A 20,832-nucleotide genomic window follows, 5' to 3' on the forward strand; every position below is an offset into this window, starting at 1 on the left:
ATTAGCTTCAAATATTTGATTACTTGTTTCATATTACCTCATTGGTGGAGCTCAGCTAGTGTTTCAAAAGACAGGATGGGAAAATCCTATCCACAGTCTGATTTAAATAAACAGAAAGCAAAATGATACAAGGTCCAGCCCATGTTTCATGGAAAAATCTCTAGTAAGTCAGAAACGTGGAACTCAATACGCCTGCCAGGTACATAAGGAAAGGTAAAATATTATCGATAATTCTGTGATGAATAAATTACCAGTGAAAGCTTGTTGTTTCTTCTGCTGAATAATGTTTGAATTATCTTAATATGCACAGTGTATTCCTTGTGGCTTATATGCAAAAGTGTGTATTTGCCTTGTGGCTTGTCACATGTCCATGATTTGACATTTAGAAACCCATAATCAGTGATAATAAAATAACAGGCAACAAAAATAGGCCATACTGTTTCTTAGCAGAATATAAATTGGGTAAAAAATTTCCATTTGAATATATGTTGCTAATATCAATACTACATGTAGGCATGTGGAAATCCAATTTATTTGTATGCTGCAATGTTGTCAAATGTATTACTTTAAATTATTTCATTTTATTATATTTTCACAAAGAAGAGCTTTATTTCTGAAAATTGGCAGGAACAGCCAAGTGACCTGGTAGCATTATTCGATTTTGAGAGCTTCCAGGCAATGCCAATAAGAACTCCCTGAATTCAGTAATTTGATATGTAGTCTGTGTTTTTATGACTGCTGCCTGGAATCCTCTCATTTTTAGTAAGGAATAAAATGACTTAGTAAACCACAAAGAGGCTATAAGTCAGTCGCGCTGTGATCATTCTAAATAAAGCATGCTTTTTAGAAGGAAAATTCATGGGGCATCTTTGCAACACAGTCAAAACAGCTGTCTCCTGGCTGATAGTCTGGGCTATATCTGCTGTTTAGTCAGCTGAAGTTACTTATTTCATGGTATGGCATATGAAATGAGTCCAACTGTATTTCCCAAATAAAACAGCAAATCGTATTATAATGCAGTCTTAGACCATATAATGGAAATCAGGAGGCATCCTCTCCCTATTTTTGAGTGTACTATTATTAGAATACTGTGTTCACTTCTAACAGGAACAATAGCTACTATTTACACCTGTCACACAGTGTATAGCAACTGAGTAATTCATGAAGTTTTAGACTATCGTAACTGATTTTCTTATCAAATGGTATACCTAGATTGTTTACTGTCAGAGTAAGTGTTATCTCTGAAATACTTTTTATATTCCTTAGTCATACAACTCTATAATTGTGTTATACTAATACACAATGTTAGGTTTTTGAAAACAGAAATTCTGTGCATTAAAAACTTGAACCCAGTTATTATCTAAATTATTCCATTAATTACACTTGTTATGATCTAAATTAGTGCATTGACTCTCCACCAATCAGATAATGTTTATTATGTAATAGAGTCCCACACAAACAGCTTCTCCTTATTTTGTTCAACATCAGGCTGGTCTAGTACTAAAAGTTATTTTCAGAAAGAAAACAACATTAAGTAACTGTTCCAAAGCTAACTTTGGGATCGACAGAGTTGGTAGTGGTTCTGTCGTGGTAGTAGTTGAATGAAGCACTTTAGAAAGCTCATTAGCACCAACTAGACAGGATACCACAATGACCACACACTGGCAGAACATGCACTCCCCCAGGTTGACACTGGGGACAGTCTGACTCAGGGGGACAGTTTTGGAAAACAGACTTCATTTTAATGACATTCTGCAGGTAAGTTTTTAAATCATCTTAGAATGCTTTATGAAAAACACTCCTGGAAAGGTCATGCTGGTATTTTGCGAGGTTATAACCAGATTTATTTTCTTCATTTGGCACTTCATTCAGCTGGACAAGGTGATAGAATAGTGAATGCCAGTGCATAATTTATCTCATGATTGGTTAGACCCATTAAAAAAGCAGTGACCGTACATCCAAGCCGTGTTGGTTACCATATTTGCATCTCCAGTCCTGGCTGATTGTGAAAGTTGAAACGAAGTGGGGTTACTTAACCTGATGCGACTTAAGAAGGTCAAAGGTGGATGGGAAACGTGGTCATATCTGAAGGATTCCTGAAATATGCAGTGCTCTGTTCATGCTTCTCACACCTTTGTTTGGTTCTTTAGGCAAATCCATTAGCTTGTTAGCGATAATGATATTGGTTGGGGACAGCCTGCATAATTTTGCAGATGGCCTTGTGATTGGAACAGCCTTTTCATCTTCATCCGAGTCAGGAGTGACCACGACAATTGCTATCTTGTGTCACGAAATTCCACATGAAATGGGTAAGCCTGACAGTAGAATCGCTGTTTCTTGCTTGTTGAGAAAATCATACTATATTTCTAGCTATGGTTTCCTAAGCTTCCTTTTCCAGCATACGATGAAAAGATGAATGCTTTCCTTTCACAATTTATTTAAACATCAGCAGAAAAGAACTAGAAAAAAAAATCCTATAACTTGGGACAAAATTCACTTAGACCCTATGATATTTCCCAGGGCCAGAGTGACTCTTTGGATTCTAGAGAATTCTATCTGGGAGAAAGTCATTTAGAGAAACTGCCTTTTAAAGAACTTTGGCAAGGACTTTAAAATCTGCATAGTAAGTGTGGGAAAAACATTAAGAGGGGAACTTTACCCATTATATCAACAAATAGGCCAATGTGATAAAATAACATTTAAATTAAAGGCAAACCATGGTTTCATCAACTTTATTAATACAAGACATCTAAAGCCTAGTGTAAAATTGAAATGACAGGCATATGGTAGCAGATGTGCAAAAGACTCTTTTTCTAGATAATCTTAATAGTGCTATAATTTAAACCCTGCCTCCCAGGAACCAGGATGAGATAGAAATGTTTATAAAACAGACCCAGAAAGAGTAGAAGCTGGACCCAGGCCCACACATGCCCTAGTGAGAGGGCTTTTGGCAATAACTCTTCATGCAACTATTTTCAGACCTACGCTGCCCCCTGGGGCTACCTCTGCCCTCTGGTGTTTAGTGTCTATTATTTGAAGTCCAGTTGTCAACTTTTCATTGACCCATCCCTCTTGAAACATTTATTCAAGTTTCTTCCTGACTCCATTGAAATGTGCTTGGTCTGGCTGTCCTATCTTATGGTCCTACTTTTAGCTACTATAACAAAAACGCAGGGGAGTGTGACAAATGAGGCAGGCCAGCAACTAGGAAACTCAGTCCCCAGACTGTCTTTATTGAATTTCAGCCTCTTCTTGATCCTCCAAACTAAGAGATAGAGGCTCTCAGCTGAAGAGTTCATTCTTCTTCTTTTTTGGACGAAAGGAGAGAATGTGATTTTTCTAAAATCATTAAGGCCTTAAAACATTTTCTAAAGGCAAATTTGTTTTCCTAATTAACTTTTGCCATGATTTTTAAATCTCATATTAAGTAGTTTTCTCTTTCCCCTAAGCATTTCCTACATAAGTAAATAAGAAAAGCCCGCATGTGTACTACCTTGTGATTTTGCCTGGTAAGTCTCCAGGCAAAAAGATTTAGAAACCTGGGAATAGCAAATGCTTTATTTTGCATTTATCTAACCTGCAAATGCCACAGGACATCAGTGACTGGAGAGGTTGTCAGCGTTCTCTCTGTACGTACTATCTTTCGGAGCACTAAAAGGAATAGGCTCTTGAAATGTAACTTTCTAACAGTGTAATGAGTTAGCTATGGATCCTAGAGAAATATAGGTATCTATTTCCAAATATATAAGGAAATCATTCAGCTTAACTTACAAAATTGGTCCCAGTTGCTGAAATTTGAAACAACTTGATAGCGCATTACCAAAGCCATCACCAGTTAACTGATAATTATATTTTCCTTTTTCCTTAAATTTCAGGAGACTTTGCTGTGCTCCTAAGCTCTGGACTTCCAGTTAAGATTGCCATCCTGATGAATTTCCTAAGTGCTCTAACTGCCTTCATAGGACTGTACACTGGCCTCTCAGTATCAACTGACCCATGTGTTCAAAACTGGATCTTGACAGTTACTGCTGGGATGTTCTTATATTTATCCTTGGTAGAAATGGTAAGCTTTATATCTTTTCCATTTTGTTTTTCTAAACACTGAAAGTGCAAAACAGAGAAAAAGCGATAAAAATGAAAGGATAGACGGGGAGAAGAAAAGAATATAGGTAACTATAAAAGATTAAAGAAGTAGTCTGTGTAATCCAAGAAAGTAAGTTGTAGGCAGAAAAAAACAAAATCTGAGATATAGAAAATGTTGACATTCTTTTAGTGAATTTAAGTGGGATGAATGAAACCTTTATAATTGTCAAAAAGTGATCATCAGTTGATTCTGCTCTGACTTTGCATCTATATATGATGTCTGTATTTTCAGCTGAAAAAATGAAAAGTTTTGTTAAACAGTCAGCTATTTTAGTTTACACATTGGAAAATAGTTTAACGGAATTTGTCATTGAATTAAATAGCTGTTTAACTTAACCCACTGTACTATAAAAAATAATGATATAATCTATAAGTTTTAATTACCAAAGGGTTATTATGTGTAAAATGAGGAAGATTGTTATAATATTGAGTCTCTAAAAGTGCAACATATTTTTCCTAAGGAGGTCTTTGCTGACACTAATGATAAATCAGTCATCACTTTTCATCCCCTGTAATCTTATTGAAATAATTAAACCTAGGAAATATCATTTTTTTGTCACTTAAATCGTGGTCTTCATAAGATAAATCAGTTATTTTTTAAGATCACCTTATATTAAATTTCTTTATAACTTAAATATCTTAAGGTGAAAGTCAGAATGAAGATCTTTTCTCATGGGTTGGAATAAGGCAAATAAAAATGACGAATTAACCAAAGAAATATTTAAGACTGAGAATCAATAGAAAACCAATCTGCACAAAAGTAAAATCTGTGATTACGTGTATCCTAGAGCAGAAAAATACAATAAACAACCTTGAAGGTAATATATGTAGCAGGACCATTGGGCTGGACCAGTGCTGTGGCAGAATCTAGGTATTGTTCCAGCAATAGATAAAGAAAAATGGATCGTAAGGAAAAAATTCTGGAAGTGAGGAACCTGTGCTGATAGAATCAGAATAACAGTGAATTTTTTTTTTCACCTTCATTTTTCAATTCCAGTTGACATTCAATTTTATATTAGTTTCAGGTGTACATACAGCATTGTGGTTAGATATGCATAACTTATGAAGTGATTCTCCCTGATAAGTCTAGTACCCACCTGGCACCATACATACTTATTACAAAATGATTGACTATATTCCCTATTCTTGAAGGATAATTCAAAAAGGGGACTCTTCAGGTGAACACCACCGCTTTAAATTCCATTGTAAAGAAGTCTTCGGACTTTCTGGTTGTTTTTCTTAAATCTCATGAGATTCAAATAGATGAGGTAATTACCAAAATATACTTCCAAATTTAGAAATGTTTTTACACGTTATTTATGATACTCAGAAAATAGCCTAATCTAGATGGTGAAGATAGCTACAAGTGGGAGGAATTCTACCCCAATCCCCAGACCACAGTCAAAGTACAGAATCCTCTATCCTTCTAGTTTGAGCAATCTCGATTTCTAGCCTTTTCAAAAGCAGACTGTCATTCATCAGTAAATGTTACAAGCTGCTTTTGTTTAAGATGTCTATGTATCAGTCTTCAAATTCATTCTTGAGGCTCCTGATTTTCAGCTATTTCTGATTTCTTTTCTCCTCCTGAGCAGTTGGGGGCAGTTGTTACATGTTTTTTGAAGTTTATTCTGGGTGTTCTTTTGTTGTTGGTGGTGGTGTTTATTTAAACACAATCTGAATCTCTCTTCAAGTGTGATGGATCTATTCACACGTAGTCAATCATTTTTCTTTTTCAGGGAGTCTAGTCTCCCAAAATTGAGCTGAGAAGATTATCAAGAACCATTTGTCATATAGAACCCTAAGCTAAATACGTTGTTTTCCCCTCAATGTTTCTCCTCCTGATCTTGTAAGGGTGAGCAATTGCTTGTAAGAAAGTAATGTGGCTGATATCCTATGAGATTCCAAGTAGAATAAGGCTTTGACCTTATTGAAAATTACTTCTGACCAAGGAAAATCCCGCATCCTGGCCAAAAGACAGGAAGTAAAATACTCTGTGTTTCCTGGGGCTACTTCCGATCATCCAAGTCACTTGCTCTCATGGCCTTTTGAGTAGGACTCTCACATAGCAGCAAGCTTAACTGGTGCTGTACTCTGGGGCGGTGCCAAAGAAAATAGTCTCTTGTCATTTAAAGGGAAGAAAACAAGGTTTCGTGATTCTGTAAATAGCAAAGAAAATAAATGACAACAACTAAAGACTAAGGGGGAATACTTTCATACAGGCACATTTACTAAACCCTGGATTTATGAGCAGAGTTCCTGTGAAAAGATTCGTTAGATTTTTGCTTTGCTTGTTTGTTTCAAAGAAATTGGATATGTTATTTCAAACTCTGCAAAGAAAAAAGAACTAGGGGCAAAAATGGGGCCATTAGCAATGAGGTCAACCAGGAAGAAAGTCTTCTCTTGGGAAATCTGCCAGCCTAAATTGTCCGGAGTGGGATTGCCTTATCCAAGCACACTAACTCCCAATTGCTTTGAATGGTTGCTAAAGAAAGTTAAGAATGTACCTCTGGGTGGCCAGCGGAAATTCGTTCTCTGTTATAAAGACCAGTGTCATAGATGGGGTTTCCCCCAAGCAGAAGCTGAGACAAAAGCTCCGGTGAAAGCAGTTCATTTGGGGAATGATCCCAGGGAGCAGGGGTGAAGAGCAGATCGGGTAAAAGAGAGAAGGATGAATAGTAAATCAAACAATGTGTCTTTATTAAATTGACCACCACTATGGGGGATCCCTAACACAGGACCTGCTGCAGGGCCTCCTGCCCCATTGTTCAGAGCTGGCCCCACAGCATTATCCTCACACTTTCAGATTCTGCCTGCCTGAGTGCCAAGGTAGTTCCCATGGCAGTCCCATGACATCATGTCAGAGAACTCCGGGCAGGAGAAGGAGCAAGGCAGTGTGGGCTGTGTGCAAAATGAATCAACACTGTCTCAGACCTGTCTCTGCAGCAGTGGCTGGGGTGAAAGATGGGACTGAGAGAACACGAAACAGCACGCAAGTGATGTCCATGAGCAATTGACCCCTTCCACCACTCAAATAAGCTCATGTTCTCCTTTACTTGCAAGTCTCATCTATCTCAGAGTCCCTTCAAAGTGGTAGCCAGCCAAAACCCCCATAAAGACATAATACAAAATATTTGTAGAACAAGCTCCAAACCCTGCTGGTCCTGAGGACATATTTGATGTTTATCAGCTCTGTGTTCCAGTCTTGATTCTCCTCACCTTCATTCAGGCAACACTTTCGCTGACTTAGATTTCTTTCTTCAGAGAGCAAGCCAGGTCTTCACTGAGAGATCTGCTTTCACCTTGTCAGGCTGTTTCCTGTAGTTAGTTGCCTGTTTACCATTTTCTACAGGCATGGAAGCACCAAGAGATGCTTCAAGGAATCCTTGGGTTTCTGGATATGGTCCTTTCTTACTCCATTGTGTAGCAGTGACCCTAACTCCCCATGGTAACCAATGACATTTACTCCTACGAATATTGTAACTCTTTCTCACTGGTTGGCCCATTGGCCTGAAGAGCTCACATGACCAGGTGGTAGTAACAGCTTCAAGTTCAGTAGAAATATTCTCTGGTGTAGTCTCTTCAAGAATAAGGATCTGTGGTCTGACAGAGTGAAAGTATGTAGGAACAGGAAACACAAGTTCCACAAGTGGCAACGATTCAATTCCATTGCTTCATGATTTTTTTCTATTGTTTCAGCTCTTATCTCTATTATTTCTTTCCTTGTATTCATTTTGCACTTAATTTTCAGTTTATTTTCTTGATTTATGAGGGGGAATGATGTATCATTGATTTTAAATCTTTCTTCTTTTCTAACATAAGCATTTAAAGTTAGAAATTTCCCTCTAGCACTACTTTAGCTGAATCCCATATATTTTAATACGTTGTGTTTTCAATACTGACCATTTTGAAATGTTTTTTTTTTTTTATTTCCTATATAAGTTTTTTGAAACCATATGTTATATGTAAGTATGTTGCTTAATTTCTCAATATTTGGAACTTTTCTCAATACCTTTTAGCTATTGACTTTAATTCCTTCATAGTCAGAGAATATACTCTATATTATTTCAGTCCTTTGAAAATTTTGCAACTTGTTTTGTGGCCCAGCTTATGATCTAATCTGATGAATGGCCCCATGTGCTTTTAAAAAGTACATGAGCAAAGCCAGTTGTTAGGTGTGGGGTTCATGAATGTCGGACGAGTTGATAGTGTTATTCATATTTTCAAATTTTGTACTTATTTTTCTCTCTGCTTGTTCCGGTAACTATTGAGGAAGTGATGTTAAAATGTAAACCTATATTTGTGGGTTTGCCTATCATTAGTTTTATCAATTTTGCTTCATGTGTTTGAATTTCTGTTATTAGATGCATGTATACTTACAGTTGTTATGTCTTCCTGATAAATTGATACAATTATCATGCTAAAAGATCCCTCTTCAAGACAACCCCTTGTCTTGAAGTCTTCTTTGTCTGATGTTAAAAGAAACACATCTGCTTTTCTGCTCACTGCACAGGATGTCTTTTCCATCCTTTTATCTTCCACTTATCTGTGGAAAGTAAGTGGTGGTACCTCGATAGAATATTTGAAGTGTCACATAACAGAAGCATCTGATATGATGGGTTAGTATCCATTTATCCACTTTCTCTAACTCTTATTTATAACCAGATCTATTGGTTTGCTGTCTTCTTCAGTCCTGTGTTTGCTACAAAGATTTCATGAGATTTGTTCTCTGTAGATATAATGACTTCCACCAATCCAAAGATATGTATGTTCTAATCTTGGGTACCTGTGACTACATTACCTTATATGTCTAAAGGCACTTTGCAGATATGATTAAGTTTAGGACCTTGAGAGGGGGAGATTATCCTCGATTACCTGGGTGGTTCCAATTTAATCACATGACTCCCTTAAAAGTGGAAAACTTTGACCATCTGGGGTCAGAAAAATAGATGTAATGCAGAAGAAGGGTCAGAGAAGTTCAGTGTTGCAGGTAGTGAAGATGGAGGAAGGGGTCCAGAAGCTAAGGGATGTGAGCATTCTCCAGAAGCTGGAAAAGGCCAGGAAACAGATTCTCCCCAGGTCTCCGGAATGGAGAGCCGCCCTGCTGACACCTTAGTCTTGGCCCACTGACCCTGTCAGATAATAAATTTGTATTGTTTTAAGCCACCAGGGTAGTGATAATTTGTCAACGGCAGCCATTGAAGACAAACATATCCTTGCACTACTAACCTTGGTTACATGTGCTTGGAAACAGAGGCAGCTATGTTGGAGTATCTTACTCTGTCTGAGAACCGAAAGCTCCTTGTGAGAAAATTCTCACAACTGAAACTCTGGAAGATTTCTAGGCTCAGCCTTCTCTAACACTTACAGAATTGGTCAATAGGAAGAAAAGACAAGACCTGGAAGTATTGTTTTTTGTTTTGTTTTTTTCAGCAGTTTGGTTGAGAGATATTTTATTTTTAATGAATATGATTTTTATTTAAAGAATAAATAAATGCATTTTAAAAATCATAAATAGGTTATGCCAAATAAAGGTTTATTTTGGATCTGGAATAAGTTTCAAACCTTTAGGCATTTTTCCTAAGGTTTTAGATCTTGTGACACTGTTTCCATAGCAACAGGCCCATAGAAACCTCAAGGGACTGTCACTATAGATGTAACTGGAGATGTCACTAGAATTGGGGGAACTGGACAACTGCCCAGGATCCAATACGTTAATGATACCCCAGCCGACAGTGGGGAAGCTGTAAGTCTGAGAGGCAGGTAGTGGAGAAGGAAGCCTCACCAACATGCCAAAACAAAGCAAAACTGAGGTGCCCCCCCCCCATGAACATCAAGACAAAGTAGTTGAGAATACACCTTATTCGCAGCGTCTTCCCTCCACCCATCACCCATGCTACACAGTTTTCCTGATCTCTTCCCGATTCCCTCTGTACTCTTTTCTGGATGCTCCTCTAAAACTTCTCTTTCTCAAGACTATTACTAATGTTCCTTTAACCTTGATTTCACTTATATAATAATGGGGAAGAAAACAGAGAGACTGAAGAGCAATCAATTAGGGCAATTGGCTTATCTACTTGCTTCTGCGAGGTATCTCCTCCTGGTAAAAAAATCACAGCCACACTGCCTGGAGCATTTTCCCATTTCCAGATTTTTTTTCTTGTGTGAAAGGTAAGGTAAAGAGCATTTTGAATTTGAACTGAAGATCCTCTGCTTTTAAAATGGACTCACTTGTCCCTTCTCGGCCTTTTGGCTAAGATTAAATGTAAAATGTACTCAAAAACACAAAAATAAGATTTGAGCATTAAACCCACTCAAAAAATAGGACTATCAGTAGTCCAGACAAAGAGCATTCATTCAGTAAATATTACAGCTTCAAGATGGTGAATTTGGTGAAAAGAACATAAATTGACAACACAGCCACTTTTCTAGCTAGGCTTCTCCTCTTCTTAATCACACGACTATAAAATTAAACAAAAACAGAATCATATACTTTTAGGATATCGATCCCATTCCCTCTTCCCTATTATTCTTTATCTTTCAATTTATTGAGTTTGATTCTTTCTTTCTCATAGAAATCTAGGTAAGTCCAGTGCAATTCAGCCAATCTACAACCACCAAGTTGGCTCTGGTAAATGAGTTCTTTCTCCATCCAAACACTACTAAGCTATCCTTTTTTTGTACTTTGGCAATATCTAGATATAATGCCCTTTAAACTATATCCATACAAGGAAAATGGATATTTTCTTTGAAAAAGTCATATAAAATAAAGTCGATATACATATTTGCTTGCAACATATATTGTACTTGAAATCAATGAATGCAACTGACACCATTTCAAATACTCTTTTGCTGTGAAAAAAATGATAAGAATTTAAAAACCATTTCAGGCAGCAAGATAATATAATTTAACATTCACAATTATTTCTTCACAAGAGCAAAAAAGGATGAATCATTCTTATCAACAATTTTAAAAGGTTTCTATTCTCTTTCTCTAAAAATCAGTCAAACCCTACACATCAATATTTCCTACTAAGAAAATGATTGATTAAATAGACCCAACTTGGATGAATGTTGACCTCTGTAATTTACAAAAATTGACCACCAGAAATGTTTGTACTTTTCTGCTACTTGTGCCACTTTTTTCTAGCTAGTCTCTTAAATTACTTGTGTGTGACACACACACACACAAATATATATATATATATATATATATATATATATATATATATATATATATATATATATCATCCAAAGTAATCCATTTCTTAGAAAAATGCCAAAGCTGGCTGATGGCTCTCTTTGCTGAGCTATACAATTAAGAATTTTTCTAAGTCAATCACTTTTCCTAAAGAAAAATTAGTGTTAAATTGTTAAATTTGTTAAATACAAGTTAACAAATAATAAGTTAAAATTGTTGAATACAAGTGAAAAGCAGGTAACATTTTTGTCTCTCCTAATTGTGTGTGACAATGATGTGGTTGTTCTCTTATAGCTCAGTTTCAAAACAGAACATTTTATTTATCTTCTGCAAACTGCTTCATGAATTCCTTTGGGAAGACACCATTGAGAAGTTAGAAGTCTATAAGATCCTGTATTTAAATATTCAATAAGTAAAATATCTAGTGCTGAATTTTAAAAAGTAAACTTGAGATAAGCCTTCAAGTTGGCGATTTCAGATACACTGAGAGCTGCTGTCCTTGCTTTTTTGCTTGACAAGAAAAATTAAAACTACTGTGGTAGGTTGTTCTGTGAACATAGGTGCTTGTTTCAAAAGACATAAATTCAAAACAGGACCTAACTGTGTCAATGGAAACAAATCTTCCTATTTCAGGATATTATCATATCAACATAGTACTCTGTGTTGAGGGTCTTACTGCTAATAATTAAATATGATGCTAAAAGAGAACACACTCTAATATCCCCCTTTACATTGCTGTTAAAAGGGATAACCAAGAAAATGAGTGAATAAAACAAAGGGGGGAAATTTATATAATATACAAAAGAATCGATTATGTTGAGGCCACACCCAAATTTACTGAATTACAATCTTAGGAGATTGCTAAAAGCAAGAATTGATACAAATGTTTTTCAGCAAATATCCCAGAGAAAACTTTAATTCTCCAGAATATTATAGAAAGAGAAATCCAGCAGAACCCTCCTGAGATTTTGAAGCTGATGGAACCTCATCTCGGTGGATAGGCAACTTTCCCCAGCCAGGTCCAGCCAAAGGGACAGCCAGGTTCCTTAAAGGAAAGGAGACTCTAGACTTCCCTCTATGTTGTCTCTGTCTTATCTCTAGCAGACCATCACAAAGAAATCCAAAAGAGTCCACTCTGCCGACTATCAAAAGAAGGCATTCTGATCCTCCAGAAATGAATTATTTTATGGTTATTAATTAAGCACGAGGACATGAGAGCTGAGTTTATTGTCTTAGTCCATGTAGGCTGCTGTAACCAAAAAAAAAAAAAAATCCATAGGTTGAATGGCTTAAACAACAAACGTCTGTTCTCACTGTTCTGGAGGCTGAGAAGTCCAAGATCAAGGTGCTGGCAAATTTGTCTGGTGCCTCCTAGTTCCTAGATAGTAGTCGTGTATCCTCATAGAGTTTGCTCCGGAGAGAAGCAAGCTCTCTCAGGACTTGTGTAAGGGCACTAACCCCTTCATGGGGGCCCCACCCTCATGACCTCCTCTAATCCTCATCACCTCCCAAAGGCCCCACCTCCTAATACCATCACACAGGGTCGGGTTTCAACATATGAATTTGGAGGGGACACAAACATTCAGTCCATAACATTTATGCTCTGGGACTTTGAGGTCTAAACATAATGTAAAATTTCATGTTTCTCAGTGCAAAGTGATTATAGTGAATCCTTACCAGGAAGTAAAGGACAGCCCTTCCTATCACATAGTTTCTTAGAGATAATCTAAACACTGCTTGTTGTGATGTCGTAATAAGCTAACGAGTTCATCAAAGTAAACCTTGTGAAGTCTTGGAGAGAGAGCCTGTATGTGCACACTTATTGTAAAATAGGCATAACGTAAAATTTACCGTCTTCACCGTTTTCAGGGGTACAGTCCAATAGCATTAACTACATTCACGTCGTTGTGCAACCATCACCACCGTCCATCTCCGGAAGGTTTTTCGTTTTCCTAAACTGAGACCATACTCAGTAAACAGTAACTCCCCATCACCCCCGCCCCCTACTCCTTGGCACCCACCCTTCTACTTTCTGTCTCTGTGAATTTGACTATTTTAGGTACCTCATATAAGTGGAATCATATAATGTGTCCTTTTGTGAGTGGCTTATTTTAAGGTCCTCAAGGCTCATCCAGGTCATAGCATGTGTCAGAATTTCCTTCCCTTTTACAGTTGAATGATGTTCCATTGTATGTATGTGTGTGTGTGTGTGTGTGTGTGTGTGTGTGTGTACATGCACATACACACACACACACACCATTTTTGTTTATCCGTTTATCTATCAATGAACGCTTGGGGTGCTTTCACCTTGTGCCTATTGTGAATAATGCTGCTGTGAACACAGGTGTACACACATCTCTTAAAGTTCCTGCTTTCAATTATTTTATGTATAAATCCAGTAGTGGAGTTGCTGAATCATATGGTAATACTATTTTTAATTATTTGAGAACAGCCGCACTGTTTTCCAGAGTGGCTGCACCTTTTTACACCCCCACCAACAGTGCACAAGGATTCCACTTCCTCCACATCCCCACCAACACTTGTTATTTTCTGTCATTTTGAAAATAGTGATCACAGTGGGTGTGAGGTGATAACTCATTGTGGTTTTCATTTGCATTTCCCTAATGATTAGTGATATTGAGCATCTTTTCATGTGCTTATTGGTCATTTGTGTATCTACTTTGGAGAAATGTCTATTCATGTCCTTTGCTCATTTTTAATTGTATTTTGTTTGTTGTTGTTGTGAGTTGTATAAGTTCTTTATGTATTCTGAATATTAACTCCTCATCAGATATATGATTTGCAAATATTTTCTCCTGTTCCATGGGTTGCCTTTCACTCTGTTTATAGTGTCCTTTGATACATAGAAGGTTTTAATTTTGATGAAGCACAATTTATCTATATTTTCTTTTGTTGGCTGAAGTTTTACAGGTATATTCAAGAAATTATCACAAAAATCTAATGTTATGAAGCATTTATCCTATAATCATAGGCATTTTGTGCTTTTCAGTCTTATATTTACATCTTTGATGCATCTTCAGTTTATTTTTGTAGATGGTTAAAGAGTCCAACTTTATACTTTTGCATGTAGATATCCAGTTTTCCCAGTACCAGTGTTGAAAGGCTATTCTTTCCCCCATTTAATTTTCCTGGCACTCTTGTCAAAAATCAGTTGCCTGTGTATGTAAGAATTTATTTCTTGGCTCATTATGATATTCCATTGTTCTATAAGTCTGTCTTTATTCCAGGACCACACTATTTTGATTATTGTAGCTTTGTAATAAGTTTTGAAATCAGAAAGTATGAGACCTCCAACTTCATTCTTTTTCAAGATTGTTTTGGCTATTCAGGGTCTCTCAAGATTCTATAGAAATTTTAAGACGGATAATTTTTATTTTTGCAAAAAAAGGTCATTAGGATTTTGGTGTGGATACATTAAATCTGTAGATCATGTTACCTATTATTGATATCTTAACAATATTAAGTTCTCCAATCAATGATTACGAGGTGTTTTTCCTTTATTTGTGTCTCTTATTTCTATCTGCAACATTTTAATAGTTTATGGAGTGTAAGTCATTTACCTTCTTGGTTAAGTTTATTCCTAAGTATTTTATTCTTTTGATGGTGTTGCAAATGGAATTATTTTCTTAATATCCTTTACAGATTGATCATTGATTGTGTATAGAAATGCAATGGATTTTTATGGGTTGATTTTGTATCTTACAACTTTGCTGAATTTTTAAATTGTATTGTACTGGAACATCTTGAGGGTAAGAAACAGTATTGGTACTGGGCAACAAATTTTTATTTAACAGAGAGACATGTTTTATAAATAGTATTTTTTAACATAATACTACAGTGAATTAAATTATATTCATTAAAAACATTTACAAGTCAAAAGGATTTCATTATTAATCGCATAAGCCTATTTCTCTTGTTTTGTTTTTTAAACTCACTAGAAACAGAAATCTGCTGCAATTCTGTCTACTGCCTGTTTTTTCTCTTCTTCCTCAATTTTAAGTTGTATGAATAAACATGCATCGATTAGAATAAGTAAATAAAAGGAAACCTCTGTTCTTTCTCAAACTTAAAAAGGATGGTGTTTCCTTAAGTTCATAATGAGGACTGTATGGCAAATTTGATCCTTGTGTGATTTTTCGTTCACTGGAGCAACTTCCCTGGTATTTTTATAAAGTTTGTGATAGATACAGTGAATGCCAAATCCAATGTTAATTGCTCATAGGACTAACAGGTGATTTACAAATTCAATTCATCTGAAGTTTATTGAGTGTATAAGATGCTCACTGCTATGAGGAGACAGGCTATGCATGGCTTCAGATTGTCAGCAATCTGGAAGAATAGCAGAAGGGTCATTTGATGGCCTCTGTGATGGAATTGATGAAAACAAGTACTTTGGTCAGCCAATGCATGGGAGAAAAAAGATAAACAAAGTCAGTTCATTGATTTTTGGGGTTCATAAAGGCCAGTCTTTCTCATTTACCAATTTTCCAGCAAGTTGTGATCTCATGGAAGACTTCTTTAGAAAGTTCTCTTGGAGACAGTGCATGGTTAGAGGATTATACTAGCTGAGCATTAGGTTTTGCAAACACTGGATAAACTTTTCGATGTCATTAAGAACCGTAATAAATCTATCTGCCTATCTATTTAATTCAAGGACTCCTACATGTCTCTTTACAATCATTTTTAGATAACATGTTGTCAATGAATAATCATCAAATGACATTGACCCTTCAAAAAATTAAGAGAAAAATTAACTAAATGCCTTATTAACATTGTTGTAAATATGTGGATGAGTGAATATTCAAAATATTAATTTTTTTCCCTTGTCTGTTTGGAAATATAGAAAGGTTCTGGTGGTTCTTCATAGCAGTGATGGTCATTTGAGAAAAAAAAAATCTAGGTATAATTAATGCTTTAAAACTATGGAAAATACTTGGAAAAACTCTTCCTCTTTTGAGTATAAATAGAAGGCTTTCAAATGGCTCTTATCTAGTTTGGCTTTAGACACCAAACCGTCCAGTAGCTCAAAATATGCTTTAGTTTTTCCTTCTTCTTCTCCTTTTTTTATTTTTTTATTTTTAGCATAATAGGCATGTGTGGGTGGGACAGGAGAAATATAGAATGATACATAACCATTATAATTGGTCTTCTGGCAGGCCTGTAGTTCCCACTGAGACAAGAGTGTTTCTTTAATTTATACTAGGCTTAGATAACAATTTTTTAAAAAAAATTTTGTCTGTACCGTTTACGATGGTTGCCACTATCTACATGTGGCTATTCCACTGAGCACTTGAAATGTGGTAAGTGTGACTGTGAAATGATTTTTAAAAAATTAATAAACTTTATTTTTTAGAGAAGTTTAAGGTTCACAGCAAAACTGAGCGGAAAGAACCAAGAATTCCCATATAACTTCTGACCCACACATGCACACCTTCCCCTAACACCAACATTTCACACCACAGTGGTACATTTGTTACAATCGATAAAAATACACTGACATATTATCACCCAAAGTCCATAGTTTACATTAGGGCTTATGCTTGGGGTTGTACATTCTGTGGACATCATTCAGAATAGTTTCGCTGTTCTAAAAATCCCATGTGTTTTGCCTCTTCATCCCTCTTTCTCCATTAACCCCTGACAACCACTAATTTTTTGTCATCTTTGTAGTTTTGCCTTTTCCAGAATGCTATATAATTGGAATCATACAGTATGTAGCCTCCTGAGATTGGCTTCTTTCACTTAGTAATATGCATTTAAGGTTCCTCCATGTCTTTTCATGGCTTGACAGTTCATTTCTTTTTATTACTGAATAATATTCCATTGTTTGGATGTACCACCATTTATTTATCCATCATCTACTGAAGGACATCTTGGGTGCTTCCAAGTTTTGGCAAATCTGACTAAGGCTGCTATAAATATATGTGTGTAGGTTTTGTATGAACATAAGTTTTCAATATATTTTGATAGAATAGCAAGGAGTATGACTTCTGGATCACATATGTTTTGTTTTATAAAAAACTTCCAATGTCTTCCAAAGTAGTAGCACCATTTTGCATTCCCACCAGCAATGAGTGAGAGTTCCTGTAGCTCCAGCTGTTCGCCAGCATTTGGTGGTGTCAGTGTTTGATTTTTGGCCTTTCTAACACAGTTGACACTTGAACAACTCAAGGGTTGAGATGCAGACCTCCATGCAGTCGAAAATCCTCATATATTAGGTTGGTGCGAAAGTAATTGCAGTTTTTGCAAATTAAACCTTTTAAACCGCAGTTACTTTTCCACCAACCTAATAACTACATTCCGCCCTCCACATATGCAGATTCCCAACTGTGGATCGCTTCAAAGGTCAACTGTAGCTGTGTAGTGATATCACATTGCTATTTTAATTTGAAATTCCGTGATGACATATGATGTTGAATGTCTTTTCCACGCTTACTTGCTACTACCTGTATACCATCTTTGGGGAGGTGTCCACTCACATCTTTTGTTGAACGTTTAAAAAAATTTGTGTTGTTTACTTTCTTATTGTTAAGTTTAAAGAGTTCTTCATATGTTTTGGATAACAGTTTTGTCACGTGTGTCTTTTGAATATATCGCCCAGCTTCTAGCTTGTCTTTTTGTTTTCTTGATTTTTTTTACAGAGCAGTTTTTAATTTTTAATGAAATTCAGCTTATTGATTATTTCTTTCATGGATCATGCCTTTGGTGTTGTATCTAAAAAGGCATCATCATACCCAAGGTCATCTAGGTGTTCTCCTATATTATCTTCTAGAGTTTCACAGTTTTGTATTTTCCACTTAGAGCTATGATCTGTCTTGACTGAATTTTTGTGAAGGGTATAAGGTCTGTGTATAGATTCTTTTTTTCTTTTTCTTTTTCTTTTTTTTTGGCATGTGGATGTCCAGTAGTTTCAACACCATTTGTTGTTATCTTTGTTTCATTTTATTACTTTTTGCACCATTGTCAAAGATTAGCTGACTATATTTATGTGGCTCTATTTCTGGCCTCTCTATTCTTTCATTGATCTGTCGGTCTATTCTTTCACCAGTACCACACTTTTGATTACTGTAGCTTTACAGTAAGTCTTGAAGTTGGGGATGTCAATTTTCCAAATTTGTTCTTCTCCTTCAATATTATGTTGGCTCTTCCTGGTCTTTGGCCTCTCCATATAAACTGTAGAATCCGCTTTTCAATATCTACAGAATAACTAGCTGGGATTTTTGTTGGCATTGCACTGAATCTATGAAAGAACTGATATCTTGATAATATTGAATAATCCTATCCATGAACATGGAAATTCTCTCCATTTATTTAGTTTTTTCTTGATAGTTTTCATTAAGAGTTTTGCAGTTTTCCTCATATAGATCTTGTACCCAATTTGTTACATTTATATATATATATATATATATATATATATATATATATATATATATATATATATATATATATATATATATTTGGTGCTAATGCCAATGGTAATACGTTTTTAATTTAAATTCTACTGTTCATTTCTGGTATATAGGAAACTGATTGACTTTTGCATATTAACCTTGTATTTCTTGGAAACTGGATACCAATGCTTACTAGTTCCAGGACCTTTTCTGTTGATTCTTTTGGGGCTTCTACATAGACAATCATGTCAACTACAAATAAAGATGCTTTTATTTCTTCTTTCCCAGCCTCAAAGTGAGGTGATGAGTATGATCTCTTTCTCTTTGACTATGATGTTAGCTGTAGGGTTTTTGTTTGTTTGTTTGTTTGTTTGTTTTATAGATGTTCATTATAAGTCTGAAGATGTTTCTCTCTGTTCCTACTTTGCTGGGAGTTTTTATCATGATGTGTATTGGATTTTGTCAGTGCTTTTCATGCATTTATTGATATAATCACATGAGTTGTATTCTTTAGTTTGTTGATGTTATAATGTAGATTATATTAATTTTTGAATGGTGAACAACCTTATATACCTGGGATAAATCACACTCATTGTGGGGTATAATTCTTTTTATACATTACTGGATTCAATTTGCTATTATTTTGATGAGGATTTTTGCATCTCTGTTCATGAGAAATATTGGTCTATAGTTTTCTTTTCTTGTAATGTCTTTGTCTAGTTTTGGTATTAAGACAATGCTGGCCTTATAGAATGAGTTAGGAAGTCTCTCCTCTGCTTTTATTTTCTGGAAGAGATTTATGAGAATTGTCATATTTCTTCCTTAAATGTTTGGTAGAATTCACCAGTGAACCCCGCTGGGCCTGGTGCTTTCTGTTTTGGAAGCCTGGTCATTATTAATTTGGTTCTTTTTGTAGATATAGACCTATTCAGATTGCCTATTTATTCTCATGTATGGGTAGATTTTGTCTTTCAAGGAATTGGTGCATTTCATCTAGGTTATCAAATTTGTGGGTATAGAGTTGTTCCTAGTATTTCTTTATTATCCTTTTAATTTAAATGGGATCTGTAGTGATGTTCCCTCTTTCATTTCTTATATTATTAATTTGTGTCTTCTCTGTTTTTTTCGTAGTTACCCTGGATAGAAGCTTATTGATTTTATGGTTTTGTTGCTTTTGGTTTTGTCGCTTTTCTTATTGGTTTCCTGTTATCAATTTCATTGATTTCTGCTTTGGTTTTTATTATTTTTTTCTTCTTCTTACTGTGGATTTAATTTTCTATTCTTCTTCTAGTTTCCCAAGGTAAAAACTTAGATTATTGAATCTTAGAGATTTCTTCTTTTCAATTATTTCCCTCTAAGCACTGCTTTTGCTGCATCCCATAAACTTTGATAATTGCATTTTCATTCCAAATATTTTTAAATTTATGTTGAAATTTCTTCTTTGATCCTTGTATTATTTAGGAGTGTGTTATTTAATATCTGTGTATATGGGATTTTCCAGTTATCTTTCTGTCGTTGATTTCTAGTTTAATTCCATTGTTATCTGTGAGAAGACATTGTGTGATTTCTATTCTTTTAATTTTATTAAGGTGTGCTTTATGGCCCACAGTGTGGTATCTAGGTAAATGTTTCATGTGAGCTTGAGAAGAATGTTAATTATGCTGTTATTGGCTGAAGTAGTTTATATGTTAATTATATCCAGTTGATTGATGGTGCCCTTCAGTTCAACTGTGATCTTAACTAATTTTTTTTTTTTTGTCTTCTGAATCTGTCCATTTCTAAAAGAGAGGTGTTAAAGTCCCTAACTATAATAGTGGATCCATTTATTTCTCCTTGCAATTCTATTAGTTTTGCCTCATGTGTTTTGACACTCTGTTGTTTGGAGCATACACATTAAAGATTACTGGAGTATTGAGTTATTTCCTCCTTATCTAATGTCCATCTTTATCCCTGGTAACTTTCCTTGCTCTAAAGTCAGCTCTGTTTGAAATTAATATAGCTATTCTCACTTACTTTTGATTAGTGTTAGCATGATATATCTTCCTCCATCCCTTTACTTTTAATCTATATGTGTCTTTA

At 35.6% G+C, this 20,832-nt stretch overlaps 1 protein-coding gene across 3 annotated transcripts in view; it reads left to right on the forward strand.

Moving 5' to 3' along the window:
• The window catches only part of SLC39A12 (solute carrier family 39 member 12), a 70,153-nt gene that overhangs the window by 41,272 nt on the left and 8,049 nt on the right, over positions 1–20,832 (forward strand). For all 3 annotated transcript variants that reach the window (XM_019752086.3, XM_019752087.3, XM_074324830.2), the window contains 2 exons: positions 2,151–2,309; positions 3,876–4,063. In XM_019752086.3, the coding sequence (XP_019607645.3) occupies positions 2,151–2,309; positions 3,876–4,063 (347 nt within the window). The remainder of the gene's footprint in view (positions 1–2,150; positions 2,310–3,875; positions 4,064–20,832) is intronic.

This window comes from Rhinolophus sinicus, chromosome 1 (genome assembly GCF_057876585.1).
Source record: "Rhinolophus sinicus isolate RSI-liver-muscle chromosome 1, RSI-T2T, whole genome shotgun sequence".
NCBI lineage: Eukaryota > Metazoa > Chordata > Mammalia > Chiroptera > Rhinolophidae > Rhinolophus > Rhinolophus sinicus.